General features: G+C 41.2%; 1 protein-coding gene across 1 annotated transcript in view; it reads right to left on the bottom strand.

Moving 5' to 3' along the window:
• kcnh2b (potassium voltage-gated channel, subfamily H (eag-related), member 2b) overlaps positions 1–14,851 on the bottom strand; it is a 48,600-nt gene that overhangs the window by 17,885 nt on the left and 15,864 nt on the right. The window contains exons 2-4 of the mRNA XM_061065121.1: positions 3,319–3,507; positions 1,999–2,102; positions 536–686 (exon numbers count right to left, since the gene is read on the bottom strand). Of these exons, the coding sequence (XP_060921104.1) occupies positions 536–686; positions 1,999–2,102; positions 3,319–3,507 (444 nt within the window). The remainder of the gene's footprint in view (positions 1–535; positions 687–1,998; positions 2,103–3,318; positions 3,508–14,851) is intronic.

Raw genomic sequence — 14,851 nt, 5'->3', positions numbered from 1 at the left:
AGAAAAAAATCCCTGAAACTAAGGTCCTTCTTGGAAACCCCAATGATCACAGCTCAATTATTTAATGAGGATCCGTTGAAGAATAAGATGCTTATATGAAGAAGCATGCATGTTTGGTTCTTTCCCTTATCAGCTTGTGTCCTGTCATTGCAATATGTGTCAAAAAATAATTAAACAACTTTGTTTGATTTGAGGCAGACACATTTCTTTTGACGCGCCACTGCAGGTGGCTGCAGTCAGCTTCCCTGTGGAGACAATTAAATTACGAAACAAGTAGTAAACCCACCTCGGCCTCTCTTTTCTTCTCCTCTTATTCCCTGTCTCCGTTACTGTGCAGCCCTCCTCTCTGTTTTTACCGTTCTCTTTCTAATCCCTTCCATTAAATCATCAGACTGCCACCTAAACATTTCATTCCTGTTCTTCTAATCCCTCCGTCTGTCTTCCACTTGTCTTTTCCTCCCTCACACCTCTTCACAGGTATATAAACAGCCTACCGTCTATCTCTCTCTCTCTCTCTCTCTCTCTCTCTCTCTCCTTCACACCGTACCTCCTCTCCGCTGCGGTAAATGAGCAGGTCAAAGGGGATGGCGGCCACCATGTCGATGAGGAACCAGCCTTTGAAGTAGTGGACAGCGATTCGCACCGGATGGCTCACCACCTCATCATTAGTGTTCACGTATGTTGTCCTAAGTGGAAGAAAGAAAATGATATTCAAATATATGGCTAATACTGTGAAATAAACTTTGTACCATTTACCTCAAGTATTGATTAATACTACAACAATCCTTTTTTTGTTTTAACCTCTGTCTCAAAACAAAAGTCCCATGAGATTGAAAACTCTTTCGGAAGGAGACCTTGCCAAGACAGCATGGAAAAAGAGCTTTCCCATATCTTCCATGTAATTAAACCCCTTGTTGTGCAAATGACTCGTCGACAAGAATTCTATCTGTGAACTGTGAGCAATTAACCTTCAAATTAAAACTGAGCCCCTGTACTATACACCATCCAGCCGTTGTCTTCCTCTTATCTAAGGTCTAAGGTCCACCCAGACTTCCCTCTCCCCATCTTTTCCAGCTCCTCCTGGGGGATCCCAAGGCGTTCCCAGGCTAGCCCGGATATATAATCCCTCCAGCTAACTCTGGGTCTGCCCCGGGGTCTCCTCCCAGTTGGGCATGCCCATAAAACCTCCTATGGGAGGTGTCCATGAGGCATCCAAATCAAATGCCAGAACCACTTCAACTGGCTCCTTTCCATGGCAAAGGAGCAGCGGCTCTACTCCGAGCTCCCCCCAAATGTCTGAGCTCCTCACCCTATCTCTAAAGCTGGGCCCGGCCACCCTCTGGGGGAAAAATCATGTTGGCCGCTTGTATCCGCGATCTTATTCTTTCGGTCACTTCCCACAGCTCATGACCATAGGTGAGGGTTGGAACGAAGATCGACCAGTAAATCGCGAGCTTCGCCTTCAGGCTCAGCTCCCTCTCTTTACCACAACGGCCCGCTGCGACGACTGCAATATCGCTGATGCCGAGCCAATCCGTCTGTCTATCTCACGGTCCATCCTACCCTCACTCGAGACCACAAGATACTTAAACGCCTTCACATGGGGCAAGGACTCACTCCCCACCAGCAGAGAGCAATTGAATGTTTTCCAGCAGAGAACCATGGCAGGGTGAGCACCTCTAAGTCCCTGAACTATTTAATAATTAAATAATAATAAATCAAAACAGAAGAGGAACTGCACACAATGAAAATATTGTATCCAGCTCTGATAAGTTGTATTTGTGATTCTCAGGTTCTCCTAACAACCAGGCCTAATAACAGATAAATGAGGACAAAGCACCCAATTTGGAAAAATAGACATGCAGATTATTGTGTATTTCCATTGACTAGTTTCACTGCTGCTGCTGTTATTTCAATTACAACAAATACACTGCTGCTAAACTATGACTATTGTTTCAAATAACACAACTACTAATACGCTGCATTTTCATATCAGACCTGAAGTTGATGAGGATGTCAATAATGAACATGATGTCCACTATGAGGTCGACCACATTGAGAGGAGAGCAGGAGTAACCACAGCTCTGCATGGCTGCCTCCTCCTGACACAGAGAGAGAGACATTAATAGAGAAGAGAAAGAGGACGATGCACATTTTAGTCTAATGCTTTAAAAATAGAACAGTTGTGTGTGATTACCTCCGTTAAATGGATTAGCATAGAGGGTGTTAGGGTAATTTGCATATGTTTGTAGACAAATTGAAACAAAACCAGGATTCAAGGCGCGTGAGAAGCTACGGTGCTTCAACACACAAGTCAAGAGTAAAGAGGGGTGACTATCTTGAAATAAACTACGCCTATCAAGTTCAATGCAGCGCCAGTGAAATGCAGTTTGTTTAATATTACTTTATTTGTCACTTATGTAGCATTCATTGAGGATATTCTACTCTGTTCATTGTTGTGGAAAAAAACATCAATACACACATTATATGTCCTGGCTGTGTTACCAATAAAACAGTGTAAATATGAAAACTCTGCCAATCTTCAAAATGACTTAGAGCTGAAAGCATGTTCAGCGCAACGGCAATTAGCTAAAAGTTCACCTAAACCACATAATGAAACAGTTTTGCTGCCTGTGTGACAGTATTTAGAGAAAAAGAAAAAAAAAACCCACAGTGATTCTGTTTGAGTGTAATTATTATGTAATCATTTTTACAAGTTTCAAGACAGAAAAGCCATTTACAAGAGCTTCAGTGTCTGGGTGAGCTTTTTGGCTAATGGTGACGTGGAGGGAGGATGTGTGAATATATGCAGTGTGTGTGTTTGTATGTTGATTGTTACTTATCCAGCATGTGGGAAAAGTGTTGTCGAACTTGCAAAAGAAAAAGCTGAGCTCTAAAATTGGGGGCGGCTGTGGCTCAGTCGGTTGTCTTTTAGCGGGAATGGATCCCCAGCTCCTGCAGCCACATGTTGACAGGACACTTAACCCCAAGTTGCTCCCACTGCTACATCAGCGGCGTGTGAATGTGTATGAATGGGATAAGTTAATACTGATGTAAACTTTACATAGCAACCTCTGCCATCAGTGTGTGAATGGGTTAGTGTGACCTGTGGTGTGAAAAGCGCTGTACAAGCTCAAATCCATTTACCATTCCATTTCAAATATTATTGAGTGTTTCCTATTTTGATAAAGTAACATCTGAACTAATCTAGACAAGATTTAAGTATCATGATTAAGTTTTTAAGTCCTTGGAACCCATTTGTTTTCGTGACTACTAGGTTATATACATGAATGATTCAAAACCTGGATAAGAGCTCACCTGGTCGTTGAGGAGGAATGCGGCTGAGTAGGGCGTCAGGATGGCGGTGTAGATGACCAGCAGCAGGATGAGCCAGTCCCACACCGCCTTGAAGGGGCTGTAGTGCAACACCGTCCACTTGTGGATGCGAGGCGCCTGGAGCTTGTACTCTGGCAACACATCTGCACCCAGAGACAGCACCTGGGGATAGAGAGGGGGACAAAACGGCCATCAGACACCGACTCGTAATTGAGGCAGGGGTCGTGACAAGAGCGAGGATGACAAAATGAGGAGAGATGAGAAAAATAGACACTTTGAGACTTGCATTAAAACACATACTCATGCACACTGACATTTTCAGAGAGCCTGAGTGCTTATATCTGCTTCATGAAATATACATTGACTTATATGACATGCGCTGTGCTTACACAGCAGCTACAACAACAGCATTTTGCAATTAAAGCGATAGAGCCAGTGTCCACTGAAGATGATGAGAGCTGTTCTGAAGGCACTGACCCTCTTAAGGTTACCCTCCCAGGCAACTTTACACACACACACACACACACACACACACACACACTGCCCCCAACATACACACACACACGCACACGCACACAGAGTCGTTCCAGATATGTAAATGCATCATAATGCATAGATGTATGCACATGCTCACACACTTAGCTACCATAACTCTAGTCACATCACTTCTCTTTGGATACAAGTGGCTCTGACAAGAGGGCTTTGACTCAAAAATGACAAGTGACAGGGCACCACATTTAACCATATTCCAAACACATATACACAGACACTCACGTGTATCCTAGTCCTCTGTCTTCTGCCTCACACACAAACACATCCGCACACAAACACACCCCAGGAATGAATTCTTGGGTATTATGGAGCAATTCTAAGTGGCTTTACTCGCAGTAATGTATTCCACCGTCTGCACTGCACTCGGCCTGTACGAGAGCGGGGATGAATCAGTATAAATAAGAATTAGCACAGGCTGCCTTGTGTGTCTCTGTTTAATAGAATCACACAGTGAACTGCAGAAGCCCGGCTGCTGTGCTCAAAGTAAAAGGAGAGAAAAAATAGTGAGTGTTAGGGAGTTCCCACTTACTTTCATTGTGTACCTTACTCACACCAAAAATGCACCAATTTATACACCGATAAACAGTGTAACGACTGTTTGTTCTGACATGTGCAGAAACCAGTTACTCCTAGTAACTGTGTGCTTGGCTTGTAAGGAAATTAACAAACTCCTTTTGGTTGTTTTCTGGATTTGACATCAGTCAGAAGTGGACCTAATTTATAGCTGAGTTAAGCATATGTCTTGGCCTGACTGTTTCATTTAAGCTCTAAGTATGTGTTGATGTTGAAGTCCGCTGTGGACAAACCTGTCTGTTTTATGTCTTTGCGGACCTTTTCCTGCATGCATAGGTAGTGTTTTCTGAAAAAAAAAGCCATCCTGCTTCTTTTCAAACTGTCAAACATATCACTCTTTGAGAATCTTTGCAGTGCACAGTGAGAGCAAAAAGCTGATTTGGCAGCATGCTATATATCACCTCATCCAACACTTACCCAATGGCAGAGATTACAGTTTTTAGAAACAGCTACATAGAAATAATAACAGGTTATATAGAGGCATCGGTATTCATTTCAGGCTGTCTACCAGGAGCTTTATTTTGTTTGTTCATAAAAAAATAGCTTGGTTGCTGAATCTGTATCAGCAATTCCCCACGCAAAAACTGAACTCCGGGTAAATTAATGGCTGTCAAAGAATAATCAGCTTTAAATTGTAGAATACTTACATAAGTACATACATAAGTAGAACAAGAAAACATAGTTACATTATCTGGTGGCACCTCTCCAACAACCTGACCAAATTCCACAGGACCGTAACAGGACTAGAACCAACAACCCTCCAGCTTCCAACGCAAGTCACTACAAACTGAACTACTGCGTCAGAGACAACAACGCCATCAGCAGTGGAGGTGGGAAAAAAAATGTGTTTTATGTTAAAATCGAGATTCTTATCTTCTGAGATTTTAAATCGATTCATAACTTCCAAAAATCGAACGCCGAATGGAGCAGCAATAAATTCAGCCAGTCTCACGGATGACTGGAGTAGATCCTGAAGTATGTACTCATTCAAAAATATACTTTGAATCCATGGATCCATGAATCATTGTGAATGGAAAATAGATTCTGAATCGAATCGTGACCCCAAGAATCGAAATCGAATCGTGAGACAGCCAAAGATTCACAGTCCTAATTAGCAGTCAAATAGATAGTAGTACAGCAACTTATACATCGCTGTTGTTTTCCTGTTTGATCCAGACCTAATCATTCTGTTGTTTACAAAAAGCATGCACCCTGTTGATGCCTGTGTCATTCTGAACAAGTGGTTATGGATTGTATTGATACACACCGCTGAACTGATGCTGTTCAAAATGCAGATGTGGGAACAGGTGGAAAACACTGTGTATTCTCTGAATTGGGAAAGCATAAAACTGACGTAGGTCTCAACTAACATCCATCAAAATTAAGCATTTTAAAATTGCAGAGCCATTATGCATTGTCATAAGGCAGATGTGTCAGACAGCGCTTTTTGCACTGGCAGCACCCATTTTCAGAACAAAACCCATGCAGTTCAGTTTTTTCAGCATCCAGAGAGCAAAAATGTTCCAGCAGCAGATATATATATTTTTTCATCTCTGTGCTCACAGCACTTTTGGTCGAAAACAGTGCAACTTTTGGAACAGTGCCACACTCGTCAATGTCACTTCTCCCTCACTGACTGAAGAAGGGGCAGGACTTATGATATCAGTTTTGTCAACAACAATGGTGGAGGAGAAACTAATACAACCTTTTTTTTCCGAGGATACAATATCTAGAGATTCTGCTAATGCCAGGTCAGGTTTTCTTTACATTGTTGTCATGCTTTCTTTGTGAAAAAAAAACAAAAAAAATATTAAGCAGATGAGCTATTTATAACACACCTACTGTTACGCTCAATAAGTTCATTTCCGTTACCTAGCTCTGGAAGAAAACACAATCTTTTTATTAAATTTGTTTTGCAAAAAATCTCAAATTAAAATATGACATTTATTCCCAAAATGTTTCAAATTTTTCAAGCCCCTACCCGACCGCTCACCGTACACATCTACTAAACACACGTTCGGGATCTGCACCAACAAGATTTTTTTTTACATCTAGAGAGCATGATTTTTTATGTCTTACCTTTCTTTATTTCTCTGCATCAGCAGCACTTCAGTGATTCCTTTTAATGTTGTTTAGTCACACATTTCACCTCCTTAAAAGACTGCAGCCTCTGTGATTGTTATAATGCACTGGTTATATTATAATATACTCCCCGAGTATAACTCATATTAACTCTAAACCTCCTCAGAATGTTTAACTTGTTTGTACTCTATGTGAATATGAATTATATTGTTTTTTAAAAAAGCCTGGAGAAAACATTCTGCACCAATGCAGCAGACATATTTGTATGCAGGTAGAGCTGACCTCTGAGTGGACTGTGGGGCAGTGACACACACACAACAGGCAGACAGAGTTACAGCACAATCTCCAGAGGAGTGACAGTGTGTGTGCAGTGTGTAACAACTCATACCACACTATTTAAATCATACCTCTTCATTTGTTTGAGCTCCTGTTTCTTTCTACTCTCACCTTGACCTGCTATAACTTGCTTCTTTTTTATTTCATGGTTTCATCTAGTAATCCCTCCTCCCTCTTTTCTTCTTCTTCTTCTTATTCTTCACAGCCAGCAGCAGAGTCACTTTTCATTCATCCTGTTGCCCATTACCATTCATCCTGCCTCCCATCTCACCTTCCTTTCTTCTCCAGCTAGAATTGCTGGTTTGTCATCCCTTAGACTCTCTCTTTCTCCTTTCTGCAACTATTCTTCTTCTTTATTCCACTATCCCTTTCTTTTTCACTCACTTAGGCACAATAACAGACTTTATTTATGTGTTTATGGTTCAACCAATTCTAAAACATCTGGTACATGACCACGTTTTTCATCATTCTTCTTTCCATCTCTTTTGGAGTTGCTCTTATAGAAACTGTGATTTGGCAGCAGAACATTCACTTGATTTATTATGAATGAGCAAGAACTATTTGACTGTATGTATGCTCTCGGTAATACAGCCAGCTGTTTCATATCTAAGCCAACTGGTGTGTTGGTGTGTTTTTTCCCCCCTTCAAAGGCTTTATTTTTCAACTATGTATGTAATTCTGCATCCAGATCTCTGCATGCTTGTATTATCTTGACAGAGATACATTTAATAATTTAGCTTTTCTTAGAAGTTGTATGAGCTATCTCATGGTGAATTATCAGACTTTTACTATGAGATGGTTTGAGTCAGGGTTCTTTTGATTCTTATATCTCTTCATCCTTTCCTTTGGAGAACAAAGCAAAGCTAACTGAAAAAAAGAAAAACTCCAACAGGGGACTCAGTGGGATGCCCAGGATGTTAGTCCTTCAGTAACACAATGATGTATGACTATTTTGATCATTGACCAATAAATGCAGAAATCTTATCAGATATTTTTTGTCAGTTTAGGGGTCCTTAAAGAGTCCAACATGAACAAGTAATGCTCTACAGATACAGGAGTACTTGGAAGCAGAACGTTCTGTGTTTGGTACTTTTGTCTCCCCCTTCTGGCAGTGAAAGTAACTAAACAAACACTGCTGCACATGCTCCAAACAAAATGCCTCTACTTACAGCACTGCAGCACTCCATGACAAAGACTTCACTTTAAGTTATTTAAGTGATTATGATGGTTTACCTACCTTCAAATGCCGGTTTCTCTAGAGCATCAAAAACTTCTTCTGCACTTCACTTTTTTTGCCTACTGAGTTGCTCCCTTCATGACATCACAAAGGGCAGTAACCCCTCCCCCAGGTGGGTGACACTCCCACAGCTACAGTAGGTGTTTGTTCTGCCCTCTGACTCTGCCCTCTCAACATAAACAATAGGGCATGGTGCAAGAAAGCCCAGGCCATGCCCCCTTCCAGAGAGGAGCAAGTCGAACACAGCTCCTTGGCACTTCAAGGTACAGACACAGAAACAGCCTGTTATGAACACGGCTGAACCAGAGGGGTTTATAGACATGATCAAATACAGGATCAAAGGGGATTTTTGGAAAGAAGCTTCACAGACAATTTTTGGGGAGTTCTGAGGCTTATTTAAACCGGTTGAAAAGGAGCAGAAAATGTGACCTTTAAAGTTGCACGTATACGCTGGTATGCTGCCACAGAAACAAGATTTAAAAACTTGAAAACACTGCGACACATTTTTGAACTCATTTTGCAGAATCTCAAATATCGTAGTCATCCGTGTATGAGGAAAGTTTTCTGATGCAGCTTCATCAAGTAATTTGATTATATGTAAAAAAAAACTGATTTTTTTTTCAGGATTTTGGCTCTTCCTGTTCTGATTTTAAGGACTTTATTGAAAACAAATCACATAAGTGCCATTATCTTAAATAAATAAATCAGTTCATCTTTATTTGTGTAGTGCCAATTCACAACAGATGTTATCTCAGCGACAGTTAACAAAGACGGTACTCTTTGTTTTATTATTTACAAAGACCCAGCATTAATCCACCATGAGCACAGCACTTGGCAACATTTAGCACATCTGTGGCTTCATATGCACACATCAACACATGTTGAGTGTCAGTAGACAGAAACACAACAAACACACATGTGCACTCCCCTTCGGTTCATTCAAGGGCCCCTCTCAGCTCTGAGTCCCCTTCTGGAGTATCTTGTGGGTTATTTTTAACCATCTGTGTAAACTCAAAATCATCCCCACGAGGTTTGTTAAAAGTGCAGATGTCAAGACACATTTAGGTGGCGATCTTGTAGACGTGTATTTGAAGACAGCTCTGGGAGAAGACGCAGGGCAAACAGAGGAGCCGTTTACAGAGCTAACTGCCTGTGCTATGAAGACGACATGTTGTTTTCACTTCATGCGCAACAAGCTTTTGAGGAATCCCCCCCCGTACAACAGATTCTGCATATTGTCTGTGCTTCCGTTTGACATTTGTGTCAGAAGCTGAAGGGATCTGCCTGGACTGCATCTGACACACAGGGTTTAGGTCAGGTTGAGAGCGCTGAGTTTTCTCATTAAACTGCTAAAAATATGAATTGAATCAGACATTTAGTTGCCATTTGGTGTCAAGGCTGGAATACCGTAACTGAATTCTTGTTTATATTCAAAAGTCAAATTGAAATGCAAGCCAAAGCTCAGGCTGTCTGTTAGCCGGCTGCAGTGTCACTTCCACTTTATCTGACACTGTATGTTGCAGAGTGACAGCGCAGCAGATAAGAGGACCAGAGATGACTTGCGACAAGATATAAATCAAATTTGAACCCAAAATGTCAGATGCATGGTATTCATCTGCTACAAACCTCAAAGCTGTCATACTCTCTTTTCTTTCCGCTGTGACCCTTTTCAGAAAGACACGGCAGAATTCAAGGCTAACAGGACAATTTTAGATGTCAAATGTCATTATTTATTTATTCATTCCTATAATGAGAGCACAGGAGTAACAGAAAGGATGAGAAGATAAATGTATTAACCATGGCAGAAATGTTCTTTTGAGCCCCAAACCACAGGCACTAAAGGTTTTAAAAGTTTATAACGAGATATAAAAAAAAGAAAAAAAAGGTAAATGGAAAGAAATGAGCTCAAAAAAAAAAATGGTCAAGGGTAAAGCCCCTAAGTTTAGCCCTGTTCAGACTGCCCGTTCTATGTGCGATATTTGCCTTCAAGGAGGCGTAATGAGGGGACAAAATGATACTTCCTCCAATGGGGGCACAGAGGTTGTAACAGAGGTGTTAGAGGGGAGAGAGTGGAGTGGCAGAGCCAGAGGGGGAGCTCCCGCTGCTTCTCTACATGCTGTGTGTAAGGGTTTGCAGTCATGCTAGGCTACTCTATGTCATCTAGTGGCTGATAGAAAAATAGATAGATCTTTATTGTCACTGCATGTTATACAACAAAACTCTGTTGGAGCAATCCAGCTGCAGCATATAAAATATAAAATATGTACACATACACCAGCACACGCACACAAGCCAAGCACATCTCAGCCACACCCACATTCATAAAAACTGAAGAAGTTCTCAACAAAGCCACAGGAGAAGGGAATACTTAATAGAAAAACTTAATGTATTTGCTGCTTTCTGAAAGCAGACAGTAAGCACATAAAGAAACAGCAGCAAGTATGCAACAATAACACGTGTGCTACAACTCCCATATAAGTAAGTACAAAGAAAAAAAGTCACAGTTAGGAAAGAGAAAAACTCAGTTTAAACATCTTGTTTTTGCCTTCTCACTGTCCTGTTCAGTCACAGATTTAGATGCAGATTTGCATATTTTCCAAGTTACAGTAGTACTGTTTTCTTCGTAAGTATTTCCACACACTTGATGTACCTCTGTGCAGTGGTCCACTAAGCCCCTCACCTACTGTCTTCTTGGAAGCATCCATGTTGTTAATGCCTAATCGAGGAATAAGCCATTAGTCCACATCAGGCATAAAGCGTCATCACACAGATGTGAAGTCGGGATCTCGACAAGTGTGTGCAATCCTGATGTGGGTCTGCAAAGCTGTAATTCAATGTTATAACATTTATTTTGGGGCCTGTTTTCCTTTATTGGATAGAATAGCTGAAGAGAGACAGGACATGTTGGGAGGAGAGGGTTGGATTCGAACCCACGGCCGCTGCAATGATGTCTACGGCCTGCAGCATATGGGGTGTGTGACATAACCACTAGGCTATTGCCGCCCCACGCAATATGAGTTTATAGATTGGGATGTGAAACCAATAAGAATGTATAAAGACGTAATGAAGGTGTAGCTTGGTTGAGCAATGGCACTCTGAGAGTTTCATTTGTGTCTTCCTAAAACCTTCTTACCACTGATCATAGAAAGAAACTGAAAAAGAGATGGACAAGGTTACAGTATTGGCCGAGTCCCAGTTTGAGGATGCCTTTGAATCACCAGGCAACCAAGCTTAAATAGCAAACACACTCACACACACACACACACACACAAAGACGTACACCTGGGAGGAGTTCAATGCAGCGGCAGTCCTATAAAGGGTGATGACTGAACAGCCAAAGCCACTTCCATCATTAATCTTCAATCACGTCCTTTATCGGTGCAGAAGACTGAGCCGCAGGCACAGACACACACATCTGCAGAGGTTTATACACAAAGTTGCAAAATGAAAAAGTGAGGTGAAGGCAGAACATCTCTAGAGAGGGACTTTTGGAACCAAAGTGAACGTGTCTCTTTGTAAAAGTAGAACCACTGTCCATAATCACGATTAACAGACATCCTCAGCTTTATGAACCCCAAAGAGAACAAACCTCTCAGGAGCAGATATGAAGGAAATGTTTTTTGCATAACTCTGTTTGAATGAAATACAAATTAAAACAACAGGCGGTTAAATTATTCATTCAGTTTGCAGCCGAAAGCTTTGACCTCAGTTGATCATAACATCATGTTTTTCATCTTATGTGAACTCTTGTACAGTTTAAAAATATAGTGAAAGCATGAAGGCACCAGAGGCTGTCAGTAGTCTTGCCTCAGCAGATCACTTTTTTTAAAAGTCCTGTTTGAATTGATCTAAAACACAAATGCAAAAGCTATACGTTCATGCACAATGAGAATAAAAATAATGCTCATACAAAAGGACATTTGTTAACATACTAACTTACCGGTACTTTGGTTTAAGTTTTGCAGATTCTTGGCAAATAAATAATATAATAATAAATATGATCCAAGGAAGAAAAAATGCTAATGTTAGTGCTGCTGGAGAAGGTCTTAAGGTTTAAAGAAATGTATACCAATAGTATAACACCAATACTGCTGCAAAAGACATTCTGCTCAAAGAATTGATTTACTTGTGTCGGATCAAAAACTGTTGAAGACAGAGTTCTAAAACACCTTTGCAGTCCGCTTTAGATGTCGACGACCTTGAGGCACATTCAGTTCTCTGTAGTAACACAGAGGGTCTGTTGAAAACTTTGTTCAAGTCACAGAGGGGATTGAACAAAAACAAAACTGGTGTGAGGTTATCGGCAGCTTCCATGTGCTCTGATGGGGTGTTGATGGTTTTGGAACGCTTCCATTTCTCACATTGTTTGAAATTGATTTGGCAGGGACACTCGTGTAAATGAGTGTAAACTGGAAAAAACAATTAGAGCCCAGACAAATGGATACAGACACTGAAGACAAAAGAACAAAAGAAAAATCCTCTGAGCTCATGCATTCTGCTATTTTTAGTCAGACATTAATGACCATCTCTTCAATTAGCTCCTTGTTCCAATTCAGAGCGAAGCAGTTGGACCGTAGAAATGTTCAGTCAAGTGTATTCCAACAGCTCAAAGCATCATGGGCGTGGGTAAAAGCCACTCCACACTTCCTGTGGTGCTGTGTCAGCGACAGGAGAGTTGGTCTAAAAAGTGTCAGGATTTTTTTTTTTCTCCCAAAACCCACCTCATGGGAGCACATCACTTTTTCACAAATATGGACACCAAGCAGTGTGAGCCCTCAGGGGGGCCCTACTGGTCTGGGGCTCCAAGCAGTTGCCTGCCTTGCCTGTTGACAAGCAGCACCTATGAATATCACCCATTCAAGGCAGGACTTCAACACCTCTGCTACGCCTCTGCTTTAACGTTAATGTCACAGACAAGTCGTCTCACCACTGAGCTGACATTGAAGGTTACTGAGGCGTGTCAGTATAGGGGCGGGACAGGATCACTGGAGCCAGCAGGTTGGAACAACGCGACGATTTTACTGGCTGGCCGATTAATCAGTCGATATTAGCATATCTAGTGACTATCGGTATCACAGATATGCGCAGATATTACTAGATTTGTATTCAATAGCCAAATTGCATTTCACTTGAGTTTCATTGTATTACACGAGCAGTTCTCTTTCACCAGCAGAGGGCACTATATGGATTACAACAAGCATGATCACTCTCCAGACTGTCAAGAGTTGATGCACGTACATGCACATTTACTTTCCAGTTAGGTACCTATCTTCTCCATATTATATCTTTTCCACAAGTGTTTGATAAACTGCATTAAAGGGAACAACACAATAAATGTGTATATCTGTATTTATCTCTAGAAAAGACCAATAGAGATCGGTATTGGACTTTGTCTCTCCCTAATACCGATATTGGACCCCAAAATCCCCTAATAAACAAATTCTAATTTTTAGTACTGACATAATGTGAAAGAGCAGTACCTATGAACTGTGTCAGTGTGTGCAGGGGCAGATTTGTTATTTGAATTACTGTTAATATCTAAACCTATATGCATTATCTATTAAATACATGTATGTGTTTGACTGTAAGTGTGTGTAGATTTTACACTAGAAAGAGTGCTATAGTTTAATCAAGGCTAGTGAGCCAGACGTACCACAACCACACACACACTGCTGTGCTTTTGTGTGTGTGTGTGTTGCGCAGTGCCTCAGGACAAAAGTTTGAAGTTCCACCACCACTTTGACATAGTAAAGGCTTGTTTTAGAAAATTAAACAAAGAGATGAAGGGAATGGAAAAGGAGGAGAGAGTATGAGAGAGAAAAACAAGCTGGAGCGTGCACAGAGCTTGTACCAAAAAAGAGAGTGTGTGTGTGTGTGTGTGTGTGTGTGTGTGTGTGTGTGTGTGTGTGTGTGTGTGTGTGTGTGTGTGTGTGTGAAAGAAAGAGTCAGTGGGCGAGACAGAGAGTGATTGGGAAAACGGAGCTGTAGAGGGGCCAATACACAAAAAAACAAAAAAAAACAAAGAGATATTTTAAAAGGTGTGAATAAAACAGAAAAGATTAACAATGACAAAACTCTATAGAGCTAAGAGGGATGCTCAGCGGGACACCTTGAACACCCAAAGTTAAATGTCAGTTTGAAAACGAAAGTGTGTTGAGCATCTGCACATCTACCTGCAACCGCTCAGGAATTCTCAACCAGACACCGATCTCACACTGCCCTTTGTCGCTTACAAACCAACTTCATACTCTTCATTTCAACAAGTTATCTTGTGAGATACTGTTCAAGGTTGAAAGAATCTTTGCTAACTGTGGAAGGAGACAAACAGGAATCAAGCAAGTTTTACAAAGTATTGAGCTCATGTCAATATTTAAACAAATCAAGCTTGCTTCAGAAGACGAATCATAGCACATCATTTCCATATTGGAGGAAAAGCAGAGAGCATGTCAAAAAGTGAGATTTTTTTTCTCTCCAATACATTTCTTCGATTTCCCCCCTGTTGGGATGCTCGGAAAGGCTCCGCAAACACGCTCAATATCACACAGTGAGCAACTGGTCAATATTTTATACACAGTCAAACAACATTGCTCATTCATGCCCATACTCGAGCCTGTCCTGGCCAGCACAACGCTCAAACAACGGTGAAGGAGGCACATTGAAATTTCAAAAGCCTTCAATTTGTACAGTAAACAGAGCGACCTTCTAGGCACCAGCACAGAGGAGCAAACCACTGTT

This window comes from Labrus mixtus, chromosome 19 (assembly GCF_963584025.1).
Source record: "Labrus mixtus chromosome 19, fLabMix1.1, whole genome shotgun sequence".
In the NCBI taxonomy this organism is placed as follows: Eukaryota; Metazoa; Chordata; class Actinopteri; order Labriformes; family Labridae; genus Labrus; species Labrus mixtus.
The sequence above is the reverse complement of the archived record's forward strand: the minus strand, read 5'-3'. Positions and strand labels throughout refer to the sequence as shown.